The sequence below is a fragment of the Balearica regulorum genome, chromosome 8 (genome assembly GCF_011004875.1).
Source record: "Balearica regulorum gibbericeps isolate bBalReg1 chromosome 8, bBalReg1.pri, whole genome shotgun sequence".
Classification (NCBI taxonomy): Eukaryota; Metazoa; Chordata; class Aves; order Gruiformes; family Gruidae; genus Balearica; species Balearica regulorum.
Window position 1 is genome coordinate 21,930,528 of NC_046191.1, and position 14,392 is coordinate 21,944,919.

Consider the following 14,392-nt stretch of genomic DNA (forward strand, 5'->3'; position numbering starts at 1 on the left):
TAGCACCCTGTAGTAGTGTCTCTTTCTTTCTTTGACTAATAGAAGTTTGTTACCCCTCACAAGTCTCACTAAATGGCATTGAAATCAAGTGAGATTAATCTTACTATAAGAACTGTTATCAGCTTGTACTAATATGTGCATGCTGATTACACACTATGAAATTCTTATGAAGAAACGTGGTAGTAGTAATTTTTTTAGATGAAGTGATCCTCATGTCATGACTATGTCTAGTTTATGATGATACAATAAAAAGAAGTTTAATTTCTCAATGCTGTATTTGTGGAAAAGTTCTATTTTGTTGAAGTTACTCTGTGGGGAAAAGGTTAGGGTTTGTTTTAGGGCTTTTGATAAAAATCTGAACATTGTTTTCATAAAACATTCCTGTAAGACACAAAATACATTTTTCAATCAGTAGTTGTATATGTTTTCAAGTGTCACAGGAGGTTTCATTGTCAATACAGGAAAGTTGGTTACAGGAGTGGTTTAATTTGTCTGTTTAGCTGAACTCAGTGTCTCCAAATCCTGTGTGACTGCCTTTAAGGGATAACAGCTGTCATTTCAGCTAGGCAGGAGCAGGGAAACGGAGGCAGGAGAATAACTTTTCTTTGGGCGTGTCGTAATGTGATTTGTTGGGTTTTTTCCCCTTTATCAGTTCTTGAAACCTAATTAGTAGTTCTCTGTTTTGCAACCAGTATGAAATATAAGGCAATTTGTTGTTCAGCTTCACATGGGCTTATATTGTAAAGCAGACTTGTAAATGTATATAGACATATATATTTATAATAATGAAAACATACATGAGACTTTAAGGTGGTCTTAGCTGGTATGTTGGAAGAATCAGCAAATCAAATGTCTTCAAAAGATATCTGGCAAAAAGTCAGTGCATTTCATTTTTTTTCTTGTTCTTAAATAGGAATATTTTTGTAAATGTTCTTGGTTTGCTGTAAGCCCAATTTCAAAGGGTATAAAGAGGAGAATCTCAGATTTTGTAAGGAACACAGCTTTCACATTATTTTTCAGATACTTGTCTTTTTGCATGATGTGATAGCCCAGCTTAATAAAAAGTTTTATACTAGTTCTTAATGTTAGTTTCTTTTCGATTATGCCAAAATAGATATATAGCACCTCATTTCTTTTTCTCAATAAAATACGCCCCCCTCCCCCCCAATTTCTAATGAGATAGTGTAGCAAGCCATATAGCTTTCAGAAATATTTGTTTCTCAAATGCATGGGTTTTGACCATAAGTAACAATTCTACTGCTAGCAAAACCCTAACCTCTTTGCAAGAGGTTGGCTTCAGTGTTGTGGCTGTTTTCTAGCAAGGGCAAGCAATATGGTGGCTCCCAGGTGCCACACTGATCATTTAGGCGTTGAACCTTTTCCTTTGTATCTTCTCCCTGATTACTGTCATCCCAGAGAAGAGCTTTGTCAGCAGTTACATGTTGTTCTATTAGGAGTAAGAAGACAGGCAGCTTAAGGAAAGTAACTTGACTCCTAACATTGTTCCTCACAGTGCAAGTATGGGATGCGCTCACACACTCGGGCTGGAAGCATGGGCAGCAGCCTGCTTTCAGATTCTCTCTTGTAAAGCCCAGATCAGGAAATGAGCATAACCAAGGGAAATAAAATGGTGGAAGGAAAGAGAGTAGGAGAAAAAGAGATTGAGACAGAGAGAGAGAAACCAGCAGTATGAGATAAAAATTGGGCAGGGCAAAAAATTGTAAAGCTGGGACTGGTATGAGGCTTCAAAGCTGCAAATTTACCAGTAAACACCAATGGTGAATAAGGAGGGGTCTACCAAGCAAAGCTGAGAGTAGGGATCATGCACTTGAGAAACTATTGGTCTTTCTCAGAACTAACACGCTTTTCTCAGATTTTTACCACTTTCAGTTGACTCATAGCCAGAACTCCAATTAAGCTTCAATATATTTTATAAAAAATAGTACTTGGTTTACTTTCACATAAGTGAAGAGATACAATTGCACAATGGTGGTTACAATGGTAGAAATACATACCGTCGATAAAATGTTTGCAAGAGATTTAAAAACATACTGTACAGCACCACATCTGAAATTGGGTGATGGCAAAATGAATCATACTCCATGTCCAAGTAAATTAAATTTCTAAATCTTTCTTTCTGAATAAATAAAAATACAATGTGCAATGTGTGTCTGACGCTACCAAAATATTTCCTGAAGTTGAGCAATAGATTAAAAAACAGAAATGAGGTAAAAAAAGACATTCATGCATTTAAGCCACCATTAGTCTCTGACTCTAAAATAAGGCAGATCATAATCTTTTTTAAAACTGTGTTTAGCCACTTAAAACCTCTTTAGTGCTTTTCAAGACAAGGTCCTGACAGATCTTGTAGAATCATGAGTTAAGATGCTTTTATTTCCAACAGGTCATTTTTGACAGGCTCGGCTGTATTTAAAATGCATTATATGGTTGAAAATGTTTTTTTTCCTTAATGAAAAAAAGAAATGTAAATTAAAAGGAACTGTGAGAGATGGATGCTTTTAGAGTTTATCACAAATGACACTGCTTTGAGGGAGGAGGGTGAGGGAAAGGGAAGGGAAAGAGAATTATGTGTCATCTTCAGTTTTAATGACGTGGAAAAGGGTGACGTTAAACAGGACTTGATGTCCATTATTCCAGGCATAGAGAGCTCTATCTCTTGCATTGTAGTCAAGCATGGATATGTGAAAATACTGATTATGGAAAGGAATGTCTGTGTACTCGTAAGTGGAGGTTTTTGTGGAATAAGAATAGTAGACCTTGGCTCCTGTTAAGTGAGAGTTAGTAACATACAAGGTGCCACAGATCATGAAGGATTCTCCAGCACTTCTCTTTGGGTAGCCTGTGCTCCAGCTCTTCAGCACCTCCAATGTATCCTGGTTTAGCTGGCTGATGACAATGTTGCCTGCATTCTGGTTGGTGGCATACACAGCCCATAGCCCAATTTCATCTGCCATCAGGTCAATATCAGAAAAGCCACCCCAGGTGTAAGGGTAGACATTGTGAAAGCCAGCATACTCAAGGCTACGCTGTGCAAGCACCCGCCCAGTGTCAAAGCTGTATTTGATGATGATGTTGCTCTGATACTTGTTGAAATAGAGGGAGCCATTGTAGACAACATGGTTGGTTCCTGCCCATTTGAATGGAAGGTTGTATGTCCTTGATTCAGCCCCACTGACAAAGTCTGCAATTGATTTATATTCACGGACAATTTTATTGTTAGTGTAACTATCCATGTACCAGACCTGGAAAGAAAACAAAGATTGGGAGTAAACACCTGGAACACAATCTGTGTTACACGATCATGATATGGCATGATGGATACATTGCAGAAAAAGAAGGAAAAAAAGTTTTAGGTGTGCAGCAGGCTATCAAAGTACAATATTGTCCACATTCCTGTTACAAAAGCATGAGGAACTCTTGAATTTCTGAATCAAAACTTACCCATACAGGTGAACTCTCAAGAAGGCTGTTATTACCTACAGTGTCTGCATTTTCAGAGAAATTTATTTTTTGATTATTCAGTGTTTGGGTCTCTGCTATACAGGGCTTGCTTAAAGATATTCCCACAGACTAATTATCAGAGCGAGAGCTGGGAAATGGCGTGTAAGCTAAACTTGGATTTATGCTTAGGAATAAATTTGGTTGAATTTTCTTCAGCTGAACCTCTAATTGGTGAAAAATAGTGTATTTTATTAAAGAAACCAAATACAATAGCAATGAAACCAGTAAAGTTTAGGAACCATTTTCCCTTGAAAACAAAACCAATACCTTTTTTGAATGTTCTATATGCCAACTTCCATTCCCCCATTTTTTCCTTCAAGCATTTTGCCTTTCCTCTGTTTAGTTTGTCAGAGGACAAATCAAATCCTGGCTAACAAAAGAACAAAATAATTTCTGGAGATACTTTTTGTGTTGATGTCAAAACTGGCATTAACAAAATATTTGTATAAATACCAGTTCAGCTCCCCATTTTCCTGTTAGTTGAGATGCTGTGAGGGATGTGGTTTGTTCTAATTTGCATGCAAATGCAAAAGCCCTTTGATGGAGGTAGCACCTCCTCAAAGCTGTGGTCAATGTGAGATCCTACTGCAGATCTAAGGAATAACATAACTTGGATCTGAGGCAGCGAATGGTCTGAATTCAGCTTATGTGGGGCCTAATCCTGCAAATTCTGACTGTGCCGCATTATGGGTTATGCTCTTGGGCACAAATGTTGATGTTTGTGTTATATTACTTGGGTTCTTAAAGACCCAAGCTCAATTAAATATAGTAAAAATTAAAAAAAATGTATAGCCAGTTCAGATAGGTGTATCTTATCCCTGAAACAGTTGAAGGAAACAGCACAAAGGTGCTTAGCTAACTTCTGTCTTTGAATATTTTTGCACAAACACTGTTGCTTTTTCTCTGAAGATGTTTAACATGGATAATGATGGAAGTAGAAAAAACATGCTTGTGAGTGTAACCTCCTAGGGGGAAAATATCTTTTTAAAGATTAAAATAAAGCAAGTAAAACTCCAGAAGGACACAAATATATTCAGTGTCTTAACATACTCGGTTATTTTTCTCTGATGCTAATGGATCTGTCATCCAGGCTCCGAATCGGGTTCCAGATATCTTGACTGTAATGGGGCCTGTAATTTTCATCAATTTGCCACATGCTGAAATTAGAAAAACAAATGCATTAATGCAAATAATTACACAACTTTCCTTGACATCAGTCAGAACACAAGACCAACTGCTCTAAACTAAATAGTGGCTCCAGGGGGTTCAGGCTTCTGTTGAAGATGGATTGTCATCTTCACTGTATGAACTTTTCCGTATCGAGAAGTAATATAAATATGTAGAAGTATACAAATAAAAATTTATTTGTGTATATTTTTGTTGTTATATATTTTAAAGCACATTTTCTGGGCATAAAGAAAAACATAAACAAGTAAAATATCTCCTGAGCTGAAGTGAATAACATTTAATAATAAATGAAAAGAAGACATAAACTACCCTCACTTTTGCCTTCAGAAACTTCAGCGCAAGGTGAGGATTGATGGATGTTTCAGTTTTCCATTGACCAGGGTAACAAGGAGGTTAAGGGCAGACAGGAAAAAATGAGCTGATTAGGTGAAACAGTATGTTTTTGAAGAAAAGATATTCCATAAGAATGTAAGAAGTGACACATGTATTTCTTTAATTTGAAAATAAGTGCTTCTCAATAATATATGGTTGTGCTATATTGTATCATAGAATGGTTTGGGTTGGGAGGGACCTTTAAAGACCATCTAGTTCCAACCCCCCTGCCATGGGCAGGGACACCCTCCACTAGACCAGGTTGCCCAAAGCCCCATCCAACCTGGCCTTGAACACTTCCAGGGAGGGGGCATCCACAACCTCTCTGGTATGACACTATCTAGGAAAGGTGGAAAACAGACTGTATCTGCTGCTGAGACTGAATTTATTCAGTTCAAAAGAAAAGGTCACATCAAGCCTGGATTTTCTACTTTATGTAACTGGCAAGGAATGTATTGTGCAAGCCAATTCAGTCAATTAGAAGGGGTTAATGCTGTGGTGACAACTCGGGCAGCTCGCAGGTGTTTTGGTCACAGCCAGGGAAGTGGAATGTAATGGAAATGAAGATAACTGAGTACATGCTGAGACCTCAATGAGCAGGGCAGGCTGTGTCTATTTTCTGGGTCAATTCAAAGGCATTGTTATTTATGTATCTCAATATATGTATCTTATAATCTTTTGAAGATATTTTGGAATTTCCTATTTTAAAGATTTTTATAGGTTTTCTGCTGATGGCTATCATAGCACATAATTTTTCATTCTGGAATTTTTTGTAGATAGGCTGCTGGTATTGTGTGATGGGTGCTGTTTTTCTACAGCAATGAACTGCTAGCTTGGAAAGTAGAGGACTATAGCCTATCAAGGTGAAGGCTTTTATTTTTAGATGTTATGTTAGTAAATAGTATTGGAAATGAGCATGAGAGAAATTCAAACCTTCAGAGGGGTTTAATTTGGAATTTGGAATAAAATTATCAAAAAAATAATAATGAGTAGAAAGAAATCAGGAAAAAATAATTACTCCCAAATTTGTAGTTTTTAAGATAATTAAAATACAGTGGATGTATGAGTTAAAGAGTATAATAATTGGTGCCTTTAAAACACAGTATTGAAATTAGTAGGAAAACATAAGCAAAGAATCTGGAATTCTAAAACACTATCTCTTCTATTTAAAAAATATCCAGGGAGCTAAATGTGGAATCAAAAATGCGCTGTGAAATTTTGCTTCTGAACAGACAAAACTGAAAGAAAAGCCCATGGCAGAGATGTGGGGGTGCTCGCAGAGCCCACCTTTTGCACATGGCCTGGGGAATGCCATGTGTTGGGGTAGGCACGGGAGTATGCGTGAGTTGACTTTTGCAAAACTGCCTGCTGGCACGATGACTGTTGTGGAGGCCAGGCAGAGCAGCTGCCCCAGCAGGATCCATGAGCAGCCAGCGCCCAGCGAGTGAAATCAGAGCATGGGGGCAGCGAGGTGGATCCCCTAGCCAGGGCAGGGGCGTGTGAACTCCCAGGCTTTCTCACTAGCGCGTGTGTTAGTGGATCGCGAGGAGCAGCATGAGCACACATCAAGCTCAAGGCCCTGCATCTCCAGCAGGAGAGCTGTAAAAGTAGGGGATGTGCTTCTAGCCCTCCCCAGCTGTTGTGAGGGGTGTGTGCACATAACTCCATGGGTATTTGTGCGCATGGTGCACCACGTGCGACTGGAACTTTTTGATACTAGCTAGAGAAGAGTGTTCAGAAATTTGTAGGTTTGTTGGTGTTTAAATGCCTAGTACTGTGGTTAGTCTGTTGTATTACTTGTATTGATCCTGAATGTATAGTTCACTGATTGCCAGTTAATGACATGTTGTTAATAATTAATAAACCTCTTCAGTCTTGAACTGAGCCGCTTTCTCCTGTGATGGGAGTCAGATACTTTTAGAGAATGATCTTTCAAAATGTATTGAGATACTGTTCAATGTGAAAAAAAGAAATGACATTGTACTGCAGACACTAAATGATAAGGGTATGTTTATGTGATTAAATTTTTCTTCCCAGGTATCATGGAGTGATATCAAGAAAGGAAGACTGTTAGGAGAGTTGCTATATAGCTGAGGGGCAGCTGACTGAAAAAGTCAAAGATGCTCTTTTCAGCATAACAAAGCAGAGAATCTTGTAGGAGGCATGAAGATTTTTTTCTCCTGCCCTACAGTACGTCCCATCTTTTCTTTTCCTTGTTCATTAACAGAAATGCACAAATCTGCCTATTTGTGATATAACTTGATGCAACTGGTATTTAAAAACTAAGTAGTAATACTACAAGGTTTTTTTTCCATAAATGGTAAGCCATACCCATTGTAGTGATAATTCATATCCCATCAGCAGGCTTCTGCTGTAAACCTCAGCAGTACCCGAGCTCTGTTGGCCTACTCGCTGACAGCTTGGGCAGTAAGAAGGAAGCAGCAGAGCTGCCAGTGTCCACCTGTCTTGTCACTACAGCCTCCTTATAGCTGGGAGATCCTTAGGCACAGGAGCTTAATATATGAAGTCTCCACCAAAATTCTAGTCATGTAAGTCTAGTACCCTGCTATTTTTCAGACAGCCTTTTTATAAAATTATTAACATGATTTTTAAAGTGGGGAAATATTGTTTACACTAGCCTACCCTTACTCCAACTGAAGATTGTTTCAGAACCTCACTTTTAATTTGAAAAATGTTCAGGGCCAAGTATGTGGATGTCACTTCTCTTTTCTTCTGAGTAGTCAGAACTCAAACCATTGCTTCCAGACACACGTGGACTGGAAACCCTTATCAGTAAGTTCTCTGAGTTCAGAAAGAACTGCTTGAAGGAACAGGACAAGGCCTCAAAGTATGTCTTGGCCCAATGGTTAACTTGATAAATCAGCTCATGCTGTTTTGAACTGTTTAAGGCTGCACAAGTAACTTTTGTAGAAGTAAATTGTCCCAAGTATTCCACAAATCAGTTGGCTTGCTAAATATTGGCCTTGTGAATACAGTGAACCTGTTGCTGACTGCTGATGCAGGGAAATGTGAGACTAGGAAAAAAGTAATTGAGGCCAAATTGTCCTGCCCTTCTCCTTGAAATCCCTCTGAAATTCAGTTCACGTTTTATTCTGTCAAACCTTCAGACAGTCCTCTAATGCAGTCATGCTTTCAACACTGAGAATCAAGTGAATGCAATTAAGAAAACAGTAAAACTAATTTCTCATTCTTCAAGAAAAAGGCATCATATCATTGTTTTCTGCAGTTCTGTCCTTTGTAGCCCTACCTTCAAATGTGTTTACCCATTTGTTACAGCAGACCTATGAAAATCAGCAGAATCTGGTTCATTTATGTTTTGTTCATTATAAAGTAGCAAATGTGCTATCTGTGCTGAAGTATTATTGACTTACTAATACAATTAAATAATTTATTCCAGATGGAATATCACAGCATTTTGATGACATTACCACAATATGCAGTTTATCAATCTGTTTAACACTGAAATAATTAGCGATACTGGCTTTATAAAGATAATTCCCTTATAGCTTGCCCAAGCCTGATCTTGCATTTGATACAGGAGTTAAATGAATGACAACTCTTTCAAGAGTAAAGCTCAATATAATGTTTAACAGTTCACTGACAAAGCAAGGTGAGTTTTCTGTGTGGTTGTAAGCACTTCCAACTTTGCATTCAGTGCCAGACATTTTCCTCACTCCTCCACCAGAATTGGAAAAAGCTTCTTCTTGTCTACTTAAGTCTAAAATGTGTCAATCTAATCTTAGCTGCAAAATAAACCTTGTAATTGTTCATGTGGCTATATTAAAATTGATCTTGCATGCTGAGGTTTCTTGCTAGGAAACGGTGATACTAATATACTGAAAAGCAGCATAATTTACTTAATGCTTTTGTGGCCTGGCAGGTCTGGGAGTCTGAAATTTAAAAAATTCTAATTAGTTTCCAACTGGGACTTTTCTTGATCTCATTTTGTATGTAGGGAGATAGAACATAGGCAAATGTCATGTGAAATGGGAAACACTTCTGGGCTATGAATTTTCATAGCAGTGAGGTGGCTGAGAACTAAAACTGGCCTATGCGTTTTTTTTTTAAGATGGTCAAAACCTTTCTTTTTTTCTTTCTTTTCTTTTTTTTTTTCTTTTCCTGGCAGAAGGGAACATATGAGGATGTGGAAATAACTCTTATGATGGCAGGAAAGATTTTTTTTTTTTTCCCCCCACTGGTTGAAAAATTTTGATTTATAGCAAACCTCTGCTCTTTAATTCCCTGACAGGAAAAGGAACAGATGTTAGTGAGAAGGTAGGTCAAATATATCTCCATACTAACAAATGTCAGGAAGTTCAGGAAGACAAAGAAAAAAAAGTGATATTTCTAGGCATTTTTTCTACCACTAAGAGGTTCAGATGGGGTGACACAGAAAACGAGTGGGATTTTCAGAAGCACTCAGTATTAGCCTCTTTGCCTTGACTTTGAAAGAAGCAGCTGCCTACACTAGAAAATCCCAACCATAACTGATTGTAGTAATTGGAAAATTAAACCTCTGAGTGTTTATCCATCCTAAATTGAACTGTAGAAGGAACATCATATCATGCATAATCTGGGTGTTTATGGCTTGATTAATCTCTTGTAACAGTTTTGTACCGTGGACTCCAGTAAGTCTGTTTGTGATTTCCTGTATTTATTTATATTAAGAACATGAAGTGAACATTAAAAAAGAAAGTAGATGTACTATCCCTGTAGGCTGGGAAAATCTGTGAGGCAGAATGCATCTGGAAAGCTGCCCCAAAGTGAGCAAATACCAAGAGAAGGTTGTGACAGAACAATTGGACAGGAGCTCTTCTGAAGATAGCTAGAAATAAGTAGTTGATAGTCCCAGTCTCTGTGATGCAAATGAATATTGGTGGCTGCTATATATACCAAGCGAGCGTTTGATTTATAGAAGGATTTGCAAGGGAAATAAAATCAAAACATTCTCTTGCAATGTTCATAAGCATTATTATTCTATTTATTGTAGGTAATAAACAGGGGAAAATGAAGTGAGTATTTCTTTCAGTGGTTACACAAATGGCTTCCAAGTGTTTTACTACTTGCACTTTCCTGCTTGCAGTCAAATTTGTCATAACATTACTTTGTTAATGTAAGGGAATGAAGAATTAGTTCTTAATGGGTGTATGTCAGTTGTCCTACATAATACAAATCCAGGAAGCACTATAATTAGAGCTTGCTGAGAGGAAGCCTCTGGATTCTTCTGTATCTGTGCAATGACTTGTGTAATCTTTGGAAAAGTCATTTATCCTCCTGGGCTACTTGTTCTTTCATCTACAAAATGGGGATAACAATATATATCTCTATTGCACAGTTTTGTACTAAATGATATTTGTAAAGTTCTTCAAATCCCAAAGGGAAGGATGCTTGGGAAGTACAAGTACCGCTGCAATCAATGAAGTAATCTCATGCTTGTACTGATACATCTTCTGTCACTGATGTAACAGCATTTCTTTGGATACATAGAATATTGTACTTTTGAATTTCTAACCAAAAACGTTACTGTAAAATATTTTTTAGATTCTACATTATCATCAGATGTAGCTACAAATGAATTCAATGTATATCTACTGTAATTATTTCTTCATATTTCATAAGCAACATTTGGCAGAGTATTGACCTCTATGAATGATACCCAGATAATTTTTTTCCAATTTCATAAACATATGAGAAGAATAGGAGGGTCCCAAGCATACTGTGCAACCTGCATTCTCTTATAAATGCGCATGCCTTACATGACTGCCAGCAAAGGACCCATATGTGCATAAGTGTATGCGAATTTGTGGTGTGTGCAGTCATATCCACTCTATTCCTACATGTTTAATTGCATGCACCCTTTTAAAGTTTTATGGACAAATTTCTCACCAGCTTCAGCCTGAATTTTCTCTAATTCCAAAAAGAAGGAGCAAGTTTCAGTCATCACAACCACTGTGGTAATCATTAAACAGTGAAAGTAAGACAACTGCTTATTGTATGTTAATGAGTGCTGAAAGTGTTGCCAGTGCAGATGGGAGAGCCTTTTTAAGTGGCCAGGGCAATACAAATAATGCATTATATTGCTGAAAAACACCTGCTAGGGAGAAGAATGGAAAATAGCTGTTACAAACGCTGGTTGGATAATTATATTATGAAATGCAACAAAACCTGTGAAGATTCAAGCCAGATCCTGTGGCACATCGGGGCCAGTCTGCCTTCTGCTGCCATAGGCTTCTGGCCATCAGGTTGGCAAGGACAGGCACAGCTGGAGCATCTCCAGCGTGGTGAATGTGACTGGGGAGAAGGTGTAGGCATGAAAGCTGGTTTTCCTTTATGCTTGCTGATCTGAACATACAGAACCAGCTTTGAGGAGTTACAGTAAGCCTAGCTGAAGCTGTTTTTACTTTCAACAGCACACAGAAACACAGCCAGTACATTAGCAGGCGACCATAAAAGTCATTTAAGCATCTAAGCCCAGGGAATAACGGCAATAAGGATAAATAAGTCTGTATTAGAGCTTGAGAAGGCCAAATCCCTTTTAATAATGGATGTGCATAATAATCTATTTCCTACACAAATTTCCTCTCTATTGTTAATATATGTAATTTTAATAGTCTTTCTTTACATTAGCATGAGAGAAATAGAATGTGTTGCAGGAATTCAGGATAGATAGGAGGGGATGAAAAATAGGGAAATAGTAAATAACTCCTGAGAAGAGAGCCCCCTGTGAATACACCTAGTCATTCTGATGTATGAAATGTATCTTACGCTGTAGTCACTTCACTAATCAATGTTACAAGAATAAAAGCAAAGTAGGTAAGAGTAAGAGCAAAGAAAAACAAGATACTCATTAAAGATAAGTTGATCTTTTGGTGTCTAATAAACTTATTGGAACACTCACTATCAGAAAATACTGTCTATTTATATGAATTTTCTTGTTTGCTGCAGTATTGCAATGCAGCCATTTTCTCCTGACTGCCTCCTGTCAATGCAGTAATGTGCTATTATGCGTGTGTACTGAGGGGAAAATAGGATCATAAGAAATTTCTGTTTGAAGAAGTCTTTCATGTATTTTAGCCCATCATCACTGTATTATTTCTAGTGTAAAATAAAGAAATTGAAAATAAATAATTTAAGAAGCTAACCTAACCTTATTCCACTGCTTCATAAAAATAGAGGCACTGCTTTAGCAAGTTAATAACATATTTTGTGTTATATGTACCATTTAAAAGAAATGTCCCACACTTGATAACCGAGATACTGTTCACAGGACCTAACCTTGGAATTTCTAGTTTATTCATGTTCAGCGTTAACTTCAAAAGCACTTATTTTTCATAGTGGGGCTGGATTGTTGGCTGTAGCAATCCAGATTGCAATAGTGATCCATTCAGGAGTCTAAGAATGCACGGATAGGTTGGGGAGAGGACAGACTTTGCATTGTGATTGCAAGGTAGGTAGGTACTAATTATCCCTCTTTGGGTAATGGAAGTTAAGGCTGACGCTTGATAATGATACAACATCAGGCTTTTTAGTTGTGGTAGCTGATACTGAGCTAGGGCTGATTTTCAGAGATGCTGAACGTTTGACTTTTTCTAACCAAAGCCAGCATATGAACAACCAAGATGGAGGATGCCTGATGTAAATCTAGTGCAATGCTCACAACAGATTGTTGCTGTGCTGCCTACAAAAATCATGCTTTGTTCCCTTAAATTAGGCCTAATGCCGAATTATGTTGTATTGCAAATTGGAGAATGGCACATCTCTCCTAATGCTAATATTACAGGTCTAACAACAGTACAGAGTGGCCTCTCAGGTGTCATAGCAAGATGACAGGGTTGTGATGTGGACATCTCGAAATGGATTCCAGTCTACTTCCCACTATTTTTTTTTTTCTTTTTTCACACTGACATCCCAAAGATGACCTAAGTTCCAATGCCTGTCTGAGTTTTTTTGAAAGAGTATTTGTAGCTCTCCACCCAGTTGTAAATCTGTTAGATTTTAAAGTTGCTGTGTGTTTGTAAGTTTCCATCTTAATTCCTTCTGTATTACACTAGGACAGATCATTACATAAGATACATTGGTGCAGACTTAGAATGATAAGACTAACCTTAGGTTGAGCTACTCTTGACTTTTATTAGGGTAGCACAGATCAGAATATAATGCAGTCTTTCATCAAACAAGAAAAAAGAGAACTTCATCTTTCTATAGAGACACAACTAACAATATATAGCTGAGGGACCAAATTTGCCATGAAATTGTTAACTTACTGAGCTTTTTCATGCAGTCTCGAAGCCTGGTTTCTAAACTGAGTACGCGCTGGTGTAGTTCCTCATAGTCATAAGCACCAATTTCTTCCTGAATCCCAGTGAGGACAGTAGACAGATTCCTAATTTCCTCCTTGAACTGGGTGATTAATTTGGCATCAGTTTTGTATTGTTCCAGAACTGGGATCAGTGGCAGGAGCTCATCCATCTTTTCTTTCAACTCCTGTTAAAGGCAATCAAATGTGCGTTAGAGAACTTCAAAGGATTTCAGTTCCCTAATTCTGTGTAATGTAATATTTATGCCTGATTATTAAAATGACTTGAAAATTATTATTGATTTTAGTTACAGATCTATTATTAGTGTATCGTGAAAATCTGAGGAACCTCAGACTTAATGGTAGTAAGCAGTAGATAAAATGCATGAGAGAACAGGTTTTTCTACTGAAAGTACACAATTACCTTCAAGTGATCTGAACCAAACCTGCTGAAGGTCTGACTTTCCATCCAGAGGATATGAACCCCTGCTATGTGTATCTTTCCTGAGAGAAGGTGGTTAGGCCTGAACATACAGTGACGTTCAAAGAGGTCAGACTTGTTTTACAGTGCTGCCATAATGAGTTGTTAATTTCTATTTCACTCCTTAGAAATACTGAATTCATTTTTTTCTCAATGGCTGTTGAACACTGTTTAGTTCTGTTCCAGGCACAGTGATATATACCCTTTCTTCTGAAGTAAAAAATCGATAATTCTTAACTGCGCTTTGTATTTGTCACCCTGCTACATCACTAGGTGCCTTTAAACTTCCTCAGCTGATCTCTCTTAATTTTTTTGCCATGTGCAGTTGTTGTGGCTTTGCCAATCCTATTCTTACACATTTATGAAACAAAATAAGGCACCACTTTGGAATCTCAGGTTGCCCTTTCTCAGACTTTTGCTGAGTCACATACTTCAAAAATTTGTTTCAGTTTGTAACCTATATTGGCTGCTCATCTTTAATTTCTTAATTATTCTTTTAAATGCACTAATCA

General features: G+C 37.6%; 1 protein-coding gene across 4 annotated transcripts in view; it reads right to left on the bottom strand.

The window, feature by feature from the left end:
* Positions 1-1,913: 1,913 nt before the first annotated feature.
* OLFM3 (olfactomedin 3) overlaps positions 1,914-14,392 on the bottom strand; it is a 57,469-nt gene continuing 44,990 nt past the window's right edge. For all 4 annotated transcript variants that reach the window (XM_075760037.1, XM_075760038.1, XM_075760039.1 and 1 more), the window contains 3 exons: positions 13,368-13,587; positions 4,573-4,679; positions 1,914-3,263 (listed from right to left, as the gene is read on the bottom strand). In XM_075760037.1, coding sequence (XP_075616152.1) covers positions 2,586-3,263; positions 4,573-4,679; positions 13,368-13,587 — 1,005 coding nt within the window. In that variant the 3' untranslated portion in view covers positions 1,914-2,585. The remainder of the gene's footprint in view (positions 3,264-4,572; positions 4,680-13,367; positions 13,588-14,392) is intronic.